The 16,185-nt window shown below is 42.6% G+C and overlaps 1 protein-coding gene across 1 annotated transcript in view; it reads left to right on the forward strand.

Annotated features, from left to right (window-relative positions):
* The window catches only part of IL5RA (interleukin 5 receptor subunit alpha), a 36,452-nt gene that overhangs the window by 4,703 nt on the left and 15,564 nt on the right, over positions 1-16,185 (forward strand). The window contains exons 3-9 of the mRNA XM_082740250.1: positions 1,165-1,249; positions 2,810-2,955; positions 4,199-4,337; positions 7,270-7,423; positions 7,498-7,685; positions 9,711-9,856; positions 13,152-13,290. Coding sequence (XP_082596376.1) covers positions 1,177-1,249; positions 2,810-2,955; positions 4,199-4,337; positions 7,270-7,423; positions 7,498-7,685; positions 9,711-9,856; positions 13,152-13,290 — 985 coding nt within the window. The 5' untranslated portion in view covers positions 1,165-1,176. The remainder of the gene's footprint in view (positions 1-1,164; positions 1,250-2,809; positions 2,956-4,198; positions 4,338-7,269; positions 7,424-7,497; positions 7,686-9,710; positions 9,857-13,151; positions 13,291-16,185) is intronic.

Consider the following 16,185-nt stretch of genomic DNA (forward strand, 5'->3'; position numbering starts at 1 on the left):
ACAACACGGGGAAGCTGTTAAAGTTCTTTGTTCCTTGAAATACAGTCCATATGAAAAATGCCTTTCAGTATCTCCAGAGGAAACCCTCAAGATTTCTAATCGATAATTCCCAACAAGGCATCCACTCCCTTCTTGGACATCGTGTCCAACAGGATGCTGACATTAACACCCACACTTTCCAGGCTGCCATGTTGATTTATCACAACGTTACAACTCTAGAGCCCGTTTCATTGTCCAGTTGTTTCAAGTAGGTAGCAAGCCGGTGTTTATTTTCTTTAGGCCTCTAACTGTGTTTTTAATTCCTTTTACGGCCTGCCCCTATTTGGATTCATCAAAATATTTAACCTCTCCAAAGCTCAAAGTGTCATAAATTTATTCCAAGTTTTGTGACACAAAGTATCTCTTCCTCACATTAAAATTGTTTTCAAGTTTCTTGTCATGTTGGCTCATACTTAAATACTTGTTAATTAAAATTAGAATTTTCTATCTGATTAACAGTTCCCAGAATTTTTACTGTTCAAAGATCTGCTCTGGTTTCCTGCTCAGTACCCGAACTCACCCACTTAATTTCTGTTCTTCTGGCTTTGCCCTTGCTGTGGATTCCACAAGGACTGCCTTTCCCCTTTGTGTGTCAAGAGCTCTCGTTAAGGGACGCCTAGGTGGCTCAGTCAGTGGAGTGATTGGTCAGGTTGTGATCTTGGGGTCATAAGATTGAGCCTTGCATTGCTGGGCTCCGTGCTTAGCCCAAGTCTGCATGGAACTCTCCCTTTTTCTCTACCCCTCTCCCCTGTTCTCTCTTTTTCCCCCTGAAATACATAAATAAATCTTTAGGGGGAAAAAAATAAAAAGAACTCTAGTTAATCCTTCTGGACTCCATTCAAAAATCTCTTGGTTCTTACTGTGCCCCATTCACACCTTTATTGCAACAGTGTTTAACTGGACTACAATTATTCATTTACATTTCATCCTGTCCTTCAGACTATGGATCCACTTTTTAAAGACAAAACCCAAGATTTGTTCCTATTTGTATTTTTAGCACATAACAGATAGTTCATAATGTTAAATGGGAAAAGGTCTACATTTTACAGTAAAAGGTAGCTTCCAGTTTCTCTTAAAAATGGCCTCTGGTGGTGATTTGGATCTTCATCCTTCTGTCTCCCGTAGGATGGGATTATCATGGCATCTGCATCACTGATTCTGTTGTGGGCTGTGGTGATACTGAGAGCAGACTCACTTCCTGATAAAAAATGTAGGTACCACCTATCAAATTCAGCAGTGTTTCTTTTAAAAAAATTATATATATATATACATATATGTATGTATATATATATAACATATAACAAAAAATGATAGCCTTGTTTTTTTCTCTTAAAAAACCCTCAGTTTGAAACTGGATTGTTAAAAGAAGAATACTTATTCTTATCAGAATCTAAACTCTTTAAACACACTAGTACTTGAGGAAAACAAAGTTGGCTGGAATGCACATTTGATGACAACGGGGAATTCTATTTGGAGTGTGGGCGCATGGGCTCTGTGGAATGGAGCTGGGGCCCATGTGTGGAATGGCTTCCCATGCAAGGGGTTGGTTACGAGTCCTCACAACCAAAGAATAAAAAACTTCCACTATGTTTTGGTTCAGAAACTTGTTAATCTATGGGTCTGGTATAAGGACAGAGTCTAAAAAAAGAAAATTATCACACAGTCTGTATGTAGTGTTGTCTAAGAGAACTTTCTATGATAAGGACACTATTCCTCATTCTGTAATGGAGAAGACACTACACATAAGCGACACAGAGTGCTTGAAATATGGCTCATGCAACTAAGGTAAGGAACATTTGGTTTAACTCACATTTAAATAACCGTATATGGCCAGTGGCTACCATAGTGGACAGTGTTTTATAGACAAAGTCCTACAAGCCATATGTGGCAGGTACGGATGCAGAGTTGTACAAGGCTATTCAAAATTAAAGGTCAATGGAAATACCCGAACCATGTAGTAAGTGAATAAAATTCAGTTTCCTAATAGTGTGTACAATATTGTCCTAGTTTTAGGAAGCAATTTAAAAAGTTGTAGCAACATATGCCAAGGACAGAAAATAATGAATGTATCACATATTAACACTATTTTTCGTTGCAGGATTAGAAGTAATTTTTCTTTCTTTTTCTTTTTGCTCACCTGTGCTTTCCAAAATTCCTAAAATGAGCAGGCATTGATTTTGTAATTTAAAGGCAAGTTTTTATTTTGAAAATAGTGGTTCAAAGAAAAAACCCTTTTTTCTATTAAGGTCTAAGTAGTTTTGCTCACAAATTGTTTTGACTTGGAATCATAATGAGAAATAAATTAATTTTACTTCAAGAACCAGTGCAAATACAAATATTGAAGTACATTGATGTAGTAGAAAAAAGAGGTTTATGAAACATAGTCATTATATGTCATAAACCCTGATATTTTCTATCCTATTTTCTTCCATGTCATCAGAACAAATTCTAGCCACAAACCAGTAAGTTTTTCCAGCCGATTTATAGATGATGGCCCTCAGCCTGAAGACTGTATTTATAATAAGTGACATATTAAAGTATTCATATTTCAGTTTTTAAAAAAACCTGCATATGCTATAGGGAAATACCTGGGCAAAGTTAGAAAGATAATGAATTAAAAGCAGTTTTAAGCAACTGTGTTTCCAAAATTATTTCCATCTTATACCTTCTAATACTCGTAAAATCCTATACTACACCCTGAAGGTCTTGGGCAATTTAAAAGTGCCACCTTCATGCAATCGAACATCACGTGGCTCCTTTTCACCAACAGCTTTACTTCTCCCACCTACCAATTTCACCATCAACGTTACTGGTCTAGCCCAAGTTCTTTTGCGCTGGGAACCAAATCCTGATCAAGAGCCAGGGAATGTGGAGCTGGGCTATCGAGTGAGAATAAATGCTCCGCAAGAAGAAGATGTAAGTATTTATTCTGACAGTCGTCTTTATTCAGAGTCCATTTTAACACTGACTGCTTTTTCCCCGGCGAATGAACTTTTAAGTCACCCTACTCCCCGCCAAACATATGGACTCAAGGGTTTTCTGTTAGACTCTGAGCAGAGTAGGGTGCCTGTTGAAATGACAGTGAACTATTGCCAGGCGTGTTGCTAGGCATTCCGCAGCAGCACAAACATTTTAACTTTGCTCTGATTCTTTCACCAAGAAAAGAAAGTGTAGTGAATGTGAAGGTAAAACAGATTTGATACTTGAAAATAGGCAAAGAGGAAAATATAGGGAAGAGAGCAGTGGAGTAAAATGGGAAGCGGCCGGAGGCCTAGCCAGAGAAGCCAAGTTCAAATTCAGGGTCCGCCACTTCCTGCCTTGGCAACCTTGGGCCAGTCACTACACATCTCAGAGACAGGGCTTTTCCGTATCCCATTGAAGGGATTATGTTAAAGCCCCCAATACTTAGGACATGTGTAGTAAAGTGAGATGAAGGAAGACGCAATTAGTATTAGTTTTTGTTTTTTTTTTTAAGATTTTGTTTATTTGAGAGAGAGAGAGAGAGATCAAGAGAGCGAAAGCACAACCAGGAGAGGAGGAGCAGAAGGAGAGGGCGAAGAGGCTCCCTACTGAGCAGAGAGTCTGACATGGGGCTCGATTCCAGGACCCTGAGATCATGACCTGAGCCAAAGGCAGAGGCTTAACCCACTGAGCCACCCAGGTGCTCCAGTATTAGCTGCTTTTACTTTCAATATGGAATTCTAGAGAATTTTCCCTTAGAAAGTACCCTCTGCGGAAGAGACTGGGACTAGAGAGATGGCTGAGGTGAATGTGAGCCCTAATCATAGTATTTTGTTTGTTTTTATAGGAATGTGTTCATCTATCACTGATAAATCATTATATATTATTGTACTTTTTTTTTAACACCCAAATGCTAGAATTGGGTCATTTATTTACTTGCTCATTTTTAAAAAATTAACTTTGTTGTGGTATGAGTGGTGTATAAAAAGCTGTATGTATTTACCTAACTTGATGAGTTTGGGGATAAGCAGATATGTACCTGTGAAATCACGTGCTTAATTGTGTTCTATCCAAACTAGTTCATTGCCTTTTATTTATGTGCCATTTAAAGAGTGGAAGAAAATGCCTATCAGATTAAAATAGCTCTTTTAATGCTCTTTCCCTTTTCTGTATCATGACTTGTGGTGTTTATTTTTAGTATGAAACCAGAAACACTGAAAGCAAACGCGTAACCGTTCTTCATCAAGGCTTTTCAGCAAGTGTGCAGACCATTCCGTGGGACGGCCACTCCCTCCTCGCAAGCAACTGGGTTTCTGCGGAGCTTAAAGCCCCTCCGGGTAAGATGGGTGCCTAACAGCCTCACATTGTATTCCTGACTTTGCAGATCAGGCAAAGCTGGAAAAGTAATTGGCTTTTCTTCTCCACAGTCAGTCGGCAGTTCCTCCTAACTCATAACCCACCCCATTCCATCTGGTGCACCCCTGCACACAGCTCGCACGTCTCACTTCCCAGCTCCCACATCACAGGGTCATCAGCAAAATCACGGCCAATGAGGTCTTTCATAATTGGGCTGTAAGACATTTTCCAACCATACCCAACACGATTCCTCTGCTTTTCTCAGACAGATTTCTAACATGGACTCTGCCCCCGCACCCCTTCTTCTGAAGCAGCTTTTTCTTCCCTCAGAGACTTTGCTTTCTTGGATTCCCCTCTGCTTACTTTTCTGAATCCTTTCCATACCTCAAAGCCCAAATCAAAATGCACCTCCTTTATAAAGCCCTTTTATTTTTCATCCTATACACCGAAGAAGGCTCTTCCTCCTCCAAACCCATTCATGGGCTGTGTTACTCATTTGGCACATATGCCTCTATCTTTCACAAATTAATAGCTTTATACACTGCCACCTCTGGATATAAGCCTTGTGGGGGTGGGCAGCAGGGACGGTGTCTCATGCTTTACTGGGCCGGGAGAGCAAGCAATACAACCTTCCAGAAGGAGCGATCCCCCCTGTCCTGTCTATGCCGCTCCGCACACTCTAGGATGTGTCACAGCAAACTGAAGGAAGCTTCTGATGGTTCACAGAAGCCACAACACTGAACAACCCACCGTGAGTAACGAGGATAGACAGAAGCCACTGTCTATACTGTCCTCTGTGGAAAACTGGGGTTTCTGATATGTAGAATCAGTGATACCTGTGATTAAACCCTTGGAAAAACCACACACACACACACACACACACACACACACGGGAAAGAGAGAAGGATCACTGTGTCCCAGGTCATGTGAGTGTTCCTAGTAATAGCTGTCTTGGCCCATCTGGCCTGCAGGTAATCATCCAACCATTATCTTGTCACCTCACTAAATACAATGGCAACACAACCCCTGAGTTGCATCGATGATGGAGAGCAGCACTGTGAACATCTTTCTGTTCACTCTTGAGAACACGCTGCAAAGACCATGGAGCAGCCAATGCACAATGGCCTTGATTCAAGTTCAGAGACTAATCTAAGGTAGACAGACCACAAGGTCACAAATACAGACCTCTGTGTGGCTACCTCAGAATCATGTGTCCTCAATTCTAATTATTCTCTGAGCATGTCAATATATGGTGACATGAATGAAAAATTAACTCTCCCTTGAATCAAAATGAATTCATACCAAATAATTACTTGGAAGAGAGGTAGGAGCAGATAACAGGAGACTCCAAACTATATTTGGGTGTGCAACAGCACACTGAGTGCAAGGCATCCACGTTAAGTCCGTGTACCTTTGTCATATGTGAATATACAGAAAAAACCTATCCGGCAGTGTGTGGTAATAACACAAAGTAGCTAGTGTCCCTTTTGTCCAAATTCTCTGCAGACAAGAGGAGCCTGTCGTCTTCTCTGCTTTGAACTACCCTGGCTGACAGTGATAAATGTGATCACAGAATTGACTTAAACTAAGCTAAAAAGACCCCTTCTATCATTTGAGACTCAATCTAAGGGCTCCCACTTTGATGAGGTCCTCCCTGGCCCTCAGCACAAAGTGTTTTTCCCCTCCTGTGAACAACCACAAGGCCAGTTTCACCACATGTGTTCAGAAGAGAGCCCTAGTTAACATGGTGACAATGTGGTTTGAAATGGAAACAAGGCTTTCCAGTCAAATCTTCACAAATTCTGGGTGAAGTGAACATAATGCGTTTGGTGAAAAATTGCATGATTCTTTAATATCTTTGCACAGTAAAGCTGACTTCCACAGACTAGTGTGCATAGACTCTCCAAGGGAATGTTTTGTTTTTGTTTTTTAAATATTTTAGGTATTTATCTGAGACAGAGATAGCAGCAGATACAGCGAGAGAGCAAGAGCAAGGGTGGGGAGAGGGAGAAGCAGACTCCCCACTGAGCAGGGGGCCTGATGTGGGGTTCCATCCCAGGGCCCTGGGATCATAACCTGAGCCAAAGACAAATGCTTAACCCACTGAGCCCCCCGGTGCAGGAGGGAGTATTGTTATTTTTTCGGTGCTGCCAGCACCCAATTCCTTTGGAGCAGCAATCTCTGTTATTCAGGACCCATTTGAGTGCGACCTAATGAATCACATATTTCTAAGATGGAAAGCAGCACTGGAGACCTTTCTTTGCCAACTCTCCTGTTTACAGCTGGAAAATCTGAGGTCCAGAAGAGTGGGCTTCAAGGTATCACAGCTCATTATAGAAAAATGTGGCATTAGGGGCTCCTGGGGGGCTCAGTGGGTTAAGCCCCTGCCTTCAGCTCAGGTCATGATCTCAGGGTCCTGAGATCAAGCCCCGCACCGGGCTCTCTGCTCAGCAGAGAGCCAGCTTCCCCCCCCCCCTCTGCTTGCCTCTCTGCCTACTTGTGATCTCTGTCAAATAAATAAATGAATAAATGAATAAATGAATAAATAAATAAATAAATAAATAAATGAAAAATGTGGCATTAGGATATCAAAGTTCCTGGGCCCCAAGGCCTGAATAACAACCTCTTGCACTGCTCTTAAAGTTTCATACAAATATGAAATCCCACACGCACACCTCCTTAGTCCAAAGTAGCCAGAAAGTTCAATGCCAGAAACTCAGCCTCTGGAATCCTAGCTTCACCCCCTCATAAGCTGGCCCTTTGCCAGTAGGTTTCTGTAAATCTTGTGGTAACAATTACTTTTTTTCATGGTAAGATGTTCCCAATCACTACAGTTTCAGAGAAAGGGCAAAATTTAAGAGCTGTTGTGGCAATGTTTTATTCTTATTTTTGACCCTCTTATTGACTATCCAGGGTCTCCTGGAACCTCAATTGTGAATTTAACGTGTACTACGACGACCATGTTAAATAACTCTAATCCGTTAAGGCCATACCAAGTTTCTCTTTGCTGTACCTGGCTCGTTGGCAAGGATGCCCCCGAGGATACCCAATACTTCTTCTACTATAGGTGAGTACCTATTTTTACTTATGCAAATGCATTTTTTCCTCTCGTCTTAACCACTTATGAGTGTTGCCATTTAGGTATGGTTCCTCGACCGAAGAATGCCAGGAGTACAGGAAAGACACACTGAAGAGAAACATCGCGTGCTGGTTTCCGAGGACGTTTATCAGAAGCCGAGGGAGTGACTTGCTGGCGGTGCACGCTAATGGCTCCAGCCAACGTGCCGCAATCAAGCCTTTAGATCAGCTGTTTGCTCTGCATGCAATTGGTAACGTAGACTCAACTCAGAGCTGAGATAACCAAATCCCAGCATTAGATGGCGTTCTCAAGATCACCTAGTTTGACTAATTTTCCAATACTAAGTGACCATCTGTCCCCTGCCTGACGATCACAGGGACCAGCTTTCTCAGCCTCAGCACCACCGATATTCCTGGTCGGGCAACTGTCTCACAGGAGCTGACCTGTGCCTTGCAGGATTTTGAGCACCATCCTTGGTCTCTACCTACTAGACCAGCATCCTCCCCCACAAGCTGTGACAACAAAATGTCTCCCAGTATTTCTAAATGTCCCACGTAGGACAGAATCTCTACCACATGAGAATCACTGAACCAGGCACGTGAACTCACTGCTGGAGGGAGCAGCCCCTTCTCAGCTCTGACTCGATATTTTTGTCCATTGGTCCTGTGATGGACTGGTACCACCGCCAAATAATTCTCTTCTCCATCCCAAGACGGTCTTAGAGCTAGCCAAAGACAGCTAGCTTTCTTATCCTGAGATTTCTCCTCTGCAGGCTTCCCACTCCCAATTCCTCATGCTTTCCTCTTAGGATCCTTTGCCATTCTGGTCTGTCTCCTGCGGGTGATCTGAAAATGCCTTGCTCAACATGTGATTCTCAGATCTGACCATATTAAGGTTTCATTTGCTCTGTTCTCAAAATAGAAATAGTCTCCTTCATCCTAGATACTTGTATTAATGAAACTCATAAGGAGCCTTTCCCGTCACATTATTACTAACGCTCAAGATTTCGATCGTGGCATATTTACTGGCATGGGCTGTGGAGTCAGGCTGCCTGGGCTTGGATCCTGTCTCCCCTGCTGACTGGCTGAGGGACTGTAGACAAGCTGGTCATTCCTCTGTGCCTCAGTCTTCTCATTAGAAAGAAATGGGAAGAAATTAATACTTTCTGCAAGGTTTCTGTGAGAATTAAGTATGTTAATAACCATACAGTGCTTAGCACAGTGCCTGGTAATTGTACATAATTATAAATATATAAAATATTATTTAAAGGGACAGGATTTATCTAAATCTATATCAAATGAAATAGAACTTCTTTTAAAGAACCATCTCACTAAAGAGGTTATGCAATTCTATTCAATAGTCTATTTCTCAAATGACCTAAAAATGTCACTTTCCTGAAAACTGGTAATAAAAAATCCCGAGGAGGACCTAGGAAACAATATTAATATGAAAATGGACACAACCTGACACAGACCACAGGAATTCTTTTTCCTGTATGATTTTTATTTCTTTGAGATAAATTCCTCATATTACTAAAAGAAATACATTCTTGATTACATTTTTATCTGCTTAGGGAATGGCAGGTTCTGGAACCAACAGGTCCCATTCTTAGCTTGCCCCTATGATTCATTAATTGTGAGATCTAAGTCACATAACCTAAGAGAAGAATGCTTACTTAGAAATGATTTCCACCCACATCACTACAAGATAATCAAGTGGTAAGTCAGGGAAGAGAACTGTAGAGTTGTAAATTAAGACAAATGTGATGCAATCCATTCTTTTTATACAAGAGAAAGTTGAAACTTCCCACTCCATCCCCCAAACAAACTTGAAAGAAGGCAAACAAAACAAAATGAAACAAAACTGAAGCTCAGAATGAGGAAATTACTAGCCAGGGTCACACACCTGGCTCAGCAGAGGCAGGGCTCAGGGGAAAGCTCCAGAGCAATTTTTCTCCAGGATGAGGTTGACTCAGTCTGGTCCTGCAGGAGAAACAGGGATAGCGAGGTGGATCTTGCAGTGAGCTGAAGGGGAAAGGGGCCCCACCATTCAATGGCATTTGGAATAGGAATCCTTTAAGATTCCAGTAGAAATCTCTTCAGCACTACAACATAGGAGTCATCAGTGAGCCACTGGGGTCTTTGGGCTTGGGGGTCAGTCAGCTAAATCCCGAGGGTAGGTACTTGAGAGGATTGTTATCTTAGAAATGCCTTGAGGAGTATGAGTGGATTGAATTTATCAGCCCAGACCACTGACCTTTCATTCTCTAACCTAGATCGAATTAATCCTCCCGTGAATGTCACAGCAGAGATTGAAGGAAACTATCTTTCTATTCAGTGGGAGAAACCCATTTCTGCCTTTCCAATTCACTGCTTTGAATATGAAGTGAAGATTTACAACGCAAGGAAAAATTATTTTCAGGTAATTCTTTAGATTATTCCAATATTTGATGATCGCATTCTCTTAGAAACATTTTTAAAATTCTATTCAGTGACAGCTGTGCTTATAACTTGGAACTAACAACGGCAAAGGTAACTTGCATCTACGCAAGTTTTGTAAAAATAAACCAAACTTTACTGACATTCTGTGTTGAAAGGACATACTTTGGGTTCAAAATAACACAAAGGATCAGATAACAACTCATGAGCACGACTATTGGTGCAAATATAAAATGTTGCAGCTGCTATGGAAAACAGTATGGCGGTTTCTCAAAAAATCAAAAATAGAATTATTGTGGGATCCAACAATTCCACTTCTTGGTATACATCCAAAACAACAGTAAGCAGCATCTCAAAGAGAAATTTGCACATCCGTGTTCATAGCTGCATTATTCACAGCAGCCAAAAGGAGGAAACAACTCGAGTGTCCACTTACCGGTGATGAACGGATCAATAAAATGTGGTCTATCCGTACAATGCACTATTGTCCGACCTTAAAAAGGAAGGGGATTCAGACACATACTACAACCTGGATGAACCTTGGAGGACACAGTGTTAAGTGAAATAAACCAGTCACAACAAGACCAATATTATAGGACCGCACTTAACAGGAGATACCAAGGGTAGTCAAATGCAGAGAGACAGAAAGTAGAATGGTGGTTTCTAAGAGCTGGGAGGAGGGGGGCGTGGGGGCTGTTTTTCATGAGTAGAGTTTCGGTATCAGAGGGTCCAAGAGTGCTGGAAATGGTTGCACAACAAGGTGAATGTACTCACTGCCAGAGTTAAGATGGTAAATATTATGTTTTCTGTCTTCACTGCAACTGAAATATACTTGTTAGCACTAAGGAACAAAAAGTTGAAGGGACAAAGAACTGAGAAGCCGGCCAGAGTTGAGGAAGCATCAGCTCTGGGTCAAGCCTTCTTATGCTAATTTATTCCATCTTCCCAGTAACTCCATTAAGTCACCCTCATTCCCATTACATAGGAAAGTGAGACCAAGAGATTAAGCCCCTTGGCCCAAAGTTACTCAACTGGCAAAGCTTAGGGAAGTTAGGATTACTGCTGGCCTCTTACTGATAGTAGGCAAAGCAAATTCCACTCCATCCAATTTAATTCAGCCAATACTTAGGAATTGGTTTCTGTGTGGGAAGTAAAAGATAAGGAAGATAGTGTCTCTGCCATCAAAGGGCCTAGTTTAGCAGGCACAGGGGGTAGGCCAAGCAACCCCCTACTGAGGGCCAATTGGGCAAAATCAGAAAAGGGGAGTAGAAACATGCATGGTAAGCAGAGGAGACCCACTTCTGTAACCAGCACTTCCCAAAATACCTATGCTGAAAGACTGGCCTTCTTTTTTTAAAAAATTTTCTACTCTAATTTCTAATTTTTCATTAGAATTCTAACTCAATTTCCAATTGTTCTTTTGTAAAATACAGTAAAAAGGAAAGGCTAGAAAAATCAAATATACCCAGAGAGAAGCCCAGCAAGCATGGGCTTGGATGTTGGGGCCATGTCAAATTGCTACAACAGCTTTGAAGCTGTCCTCTCAATTTCTGTGTTTCCCTCACTGAGGCTCAGAAATAAATAGCTCCTGGCCCCCAGCAGTCTGCCAAGTGCTCTTGGAGTGGCAGGGGGTCTAGGCAGAAGGCATAAGAGAGCGAGGCTCCTTCAGCCAAGTGGCCATAACTGAGTCGGTCTGGACATAAAGCCAACCTTGGGATAGTAAGTCTAGATCCTACACTGGGACTTTTCCCAGAATGACTGAGATTTAAAAGGAAAAAAAAAAAAAAAAAAGGAGTGGTTTCTCCTTTTAAAACCACTGCCAGAGGCACTGAAAGCTACTCTAGAATTCAATTCAGTACAGAACTGTGACTGCATCTGCAAAATCAAAGAATAATATTGGTAGCAGCATGAAAGATAGACACGTGTGGAGGGGGCATGTGGACAGGCACGTGGGGTTAGTGGTTCTGGCAACGGGCCAAGCCGAAGATCACTGAAGACGTCAGGCAGTGGTTATGGGGTAGGGGAGCAAGGGGGGCACACCCAGAAGAACGCATGATGCAGGTGTTGGGGATACGTCTCTGGTGTGGGGCCTACAGGATTAGCTGAATGGTGTGGGCACTGAGCAGTAGAGAGAAGAACGGAGAAAGGCTCATTTGTGAGAAAATAGCTTCACTGTCACACTAGAGACGTTGGCCCAGATCTCCTGTGGCAAACTAGCATTTACTGAGCACCTATTATTGTATTCAACTAACCAAATTGCTGTTTTTGCTCATCAAAGATAGGTTGAATATTCATAGTTTTCATAGGATTCAACCCAGTACGTTCTTAAACTTGGAATTACAAAGGTACTTCCATTTAGTTCAATAATTCATGCTTGGGTGGTGTTATTCCCATTTTATGGATGAGAAAAGAGAGGCTCAGGTCAAGGAATTTGCCTTGCAGGTAGTTTGGAGTAAAGGGTTCAAACTCAGCCCTTCCTAGATTCAAGGACTCTGCTCTTTTCTCTTCTCTATCACGGTGCCCACCCGATGGCTTCAGTTTGAGATATTCCTACACATTGGGGAATGGCAAACAACTTCTTCTTCTTCTTTTTTTTTTTTGGTAAATGGCCAGATATATTAGGCTTAGCAAGCTGTATGGTTTCTATCACTATTACTCAGCTCTACCACTGGGGAACAGAACCAGCCATAGTAAACATATGTAAACAAATAGGCACGGGTGTGTTCCAGTAAAGCTTTACCTGTGGATACTGAAAGTTCAGTTTCATGTGTCATGAGGTCTCTTTTGATATTTTTCAATCATTGAGAGTTACAGTAACCATCGATAACTTATAGGCCCTTCAAAAAGAGGCAGCAGGCCGGATGGGCCCACACACTGTGGTTTGCTGATGCTTGCTGAAAAGCATGGAAATCAAGTGATACTGTCTAGTAATATGACTGCAGAATATGGTGGGACAAGATGAGCGGGGGTTATGCGTTCTACTGGCCACTCCAGTCTGTTCATCAGGAAACATCACTAGACCCACACAAATCATCTAGATGTTACCATTGACTTTTTCTTTATTTTGGTTACAAGATCGCTTACCCCAAAGGGTAGCTGCCCACACATTCAAACTGGAACTTTCTAGAATAAACGAATCAGTGCCCGTCCTATTGATTTTCAATGGATCAGGTAACAGTGAGACATGTCACTTAGGTACAACCTTCTATTCTGATAACTGACATGACTTAAATTACATGTCCAGAGATTCTTATAATGCTATTTTTCCCCCCATTTAGACAGAAAAAATGACAACGAATACATTCATCTCGATAACTGATGATATTTCTAAGTATTCCATTCAAGTGAGAGCAGCAGTGAGCTCTGTGTGCAGACAGACGGGGTTATGGAGTGAGTGGAGCCAAACAGTATATGTGGGTGAGTCTCTTGTTTATTTTAAAGCGAGCGACCTTCCTCATGGTTAACACCGATAATCCTGGAAAGTGTACACATTCATTCATGGACCCAAATGCCTCCTCTTCCATCAGCCTACTGCCCTTTTGACGGCTGCCGTGCTCACTCGGCTTCAGACAGCGATCCCATAACCTGCAGGTGTGGCCTTGCACCTTCAAGACAGAAAATCCACAGCCTGTTTGTCATTGCCTAGGTGTACTGGGTTTCCGTACATGTTTTATGGCAAAGTAGACAGTCAGAAAGCGGCTAACCTAACTCTTGTGTGTGCTGCCACTAGGCAGCCTGAGGACATGGACTTCCGTGGCTCAGTGTTGCATGAGATCAATGAGAACACGGAACAGTGGAGGGAACACGGGAGTCGTACCCAGGTGGCAGGAACGTAACACCCAGCTGTGGTATGTGATGACTGCATACCCTTGGAAAAAGTCCCCTCTGACTTCGCTTGGGTTCCCCGGACAAAACACATAATGTCCACCTCACTGCCTCATGGGGTACCGTGAAATAAGAAACAATGATCACAGGTGACATTTATGGATGGCTGTTTGCCAAACACGGCTCTATGCTCGACGCCCATTACCTCCGTGAATCTTACCAACAAACCTATTTTGCAGATGAGAAAGTAGCTTTGCAAGTTTGGGCAATTTGCTTAACTCTGTATGCCCAGTGAGTGGTAGATATGAAGTGGCAGAGCTGCCTGCGGAAGGCCACGGGGTGACAGGACTATGGCAAGACACAAAGTGCTGAACAAATTAAACAATGATGAGATCCTGGGAGTAACTGTGTGGCTATGGCTGGTCAAGCGTGTGAATGTTATTTCTCACTCATCCTATGGGGTATTCATTGATCATGTGAAGAGTGTACTTAAGGAGAGCTTTCTTTCAGGCCCGTTGTAAAATTTTACATTTAAGTCATTCACTTAGGCTAATGGGTGGGTCTTCAGGAAATTCGTGGGCAGTGACCCATTAGATTATGTGGGTGTGAGTCCGATTAGACATGTATCAGGTAGATTTCCACAGAAGGTTGGGTGAGTGAGAAAAGGCCTAAGACCTGCAGAGGGACTATGAGTCTGCAGGGGGGCTGGCCGTGCAGAGTTGCAGAGTTTGCAAAAAGGAATGGCACCCCCTAGAGTTGTGTGACAAACAGTCAGCACAGCCTTAAGGGGTGGCCCCCATATTCCCCCACTGGAACTCAGAGGAGCAACACAAGTCTTCCTGGGAAGAGGGACAAGAAAGAAGGATAAAAGGAACAAAGATCGGGCAAAGTGCACCTACTTCCCAACTGTGCCAAGGCCAGTCTTCCCACTGTCTTCTCCTCCCTGGGCTGATGCCCCCACCTGGCCGCACACACACAACCTCCCTCCACACTGCTTCTTCTGCACAATGTCATTTCACTTTGCTTGCCAAGAGCAAAAGAGAACATTAATCAGTCCCAGGAAATTTTTAACAAGATTATTCCTTTTATCAAATGCCTGTGATAGAAGCTTAATTTTCATTACTTATATTTGGTCACTTTTTTTTTTAAGTCTACGTTATTCCCCAAGGGCACAAAACTCATTGGCTCTGAATTATTGATATTTCTGAGTGTCTCCCAAACATTACTGCACAGAGAGCTTCAGAGATTTTTTCCATGCTGCCCAAGGACGTCAAACCAACACAGCAGAAACCAAGATGAGAACCCTGGCTAAGACGCTGGTTCTGCTTTCTGCATGTTTGAATCGTGAAGTTCAGGTCAGTGTTGACCATAGACAGTTTAGAACTTACAGAGCAAAAGCGACAGATCAGGAAATCTGGGTTTCAGCCGTGACTCTGTCAATGTCTAGTTCTCTGACTCAAACGTTTGATGGCAGAAGATAACACCTCACCAGCCAAGGGATCGGGGCTGGCTTCATGCGCTGTGCTGAGAGGGATTCTCAGGCAACATGTAGGTCTTAGGAGTGCCAATCTCTTGTCACCCTGGCAGGGTACAGAGTGGTGATGAGCGAGCCTGGGTTTGCCACCCCTGACTAGTGACCTGTGCCTAACCTCGCTGGGTCCCAGTTCCCAGTTCCTTCACTTCAAAATGTGCAAGCTGCACCCCAAGATTATTCTGCACGCCCTCAGCCCACCACAGAAGTGCTGAAAGTGAAATTGTGATCCATAATGAGAATTTATTTTAAGCTTGTTTTTAATTTATTATTCACTCTCCACTTTAGAGCTTTCCTCCCATTATTATTTCCCAAATAACAGCTTCCTAGTTCAGAACTAGCTTCATTATAATTCCCCCCCAGGTATACCTCACTGCCATTATCTATGGCAAATCCCTTTTCATTTACTGCCACCCTTTTCATAAGATGAGCTGATTAATATCACCACTCACCTTACAAATCCATCGTTTCTGGAATTTACTCCCCTGCTCAGTTTAGGATCATTAGTGAATTTAATCAATGCAGACTTTCCATTTTCATCAAGATGATTAATAAACATAATAGGAAGTCCGGGCTCCTCTGGGACATGTTGCAGGGCTCTTCTTTACCTCTTGAGGATGCAACCATAATTCCGCTCAGCTTGCAGTCTATCAGGCAATTTTGTCGCTCCATTCATTTCCTTCAGACACCTTCCTCCTCTCCCACCTTGTATATATGGCGCCCTGGAGCCCTCCCCTTCCATTTCCGCTCTGCAGCCCCACTCAAATACCACCTCGTTCTCCAGTATTATTAAGTCCATCTCCTTTCATATAAGCAAATGGAGACCCAGAGATCTTAAATAAATCAGTAGTTCTCAAACAGCCCAGAAGTGGCTATTAATAGCTAATTTTCTCAAATAGGTGACATAGTCATCCACTGGCAAAATGGAATAGATTTGCTTCACTCATGAACCCATG

Source organism: Mustela nivalis (assembly GCF_964662115.1).
Source record: "Mustela nivalis genome assembly, chromosome: 1".
Taxonomy (NCBI): Eukaryota; Metazoa; Chordata; class Mammalia; order Carnivora; family Mustelidae; genus Mustela; species Mustela nivalis.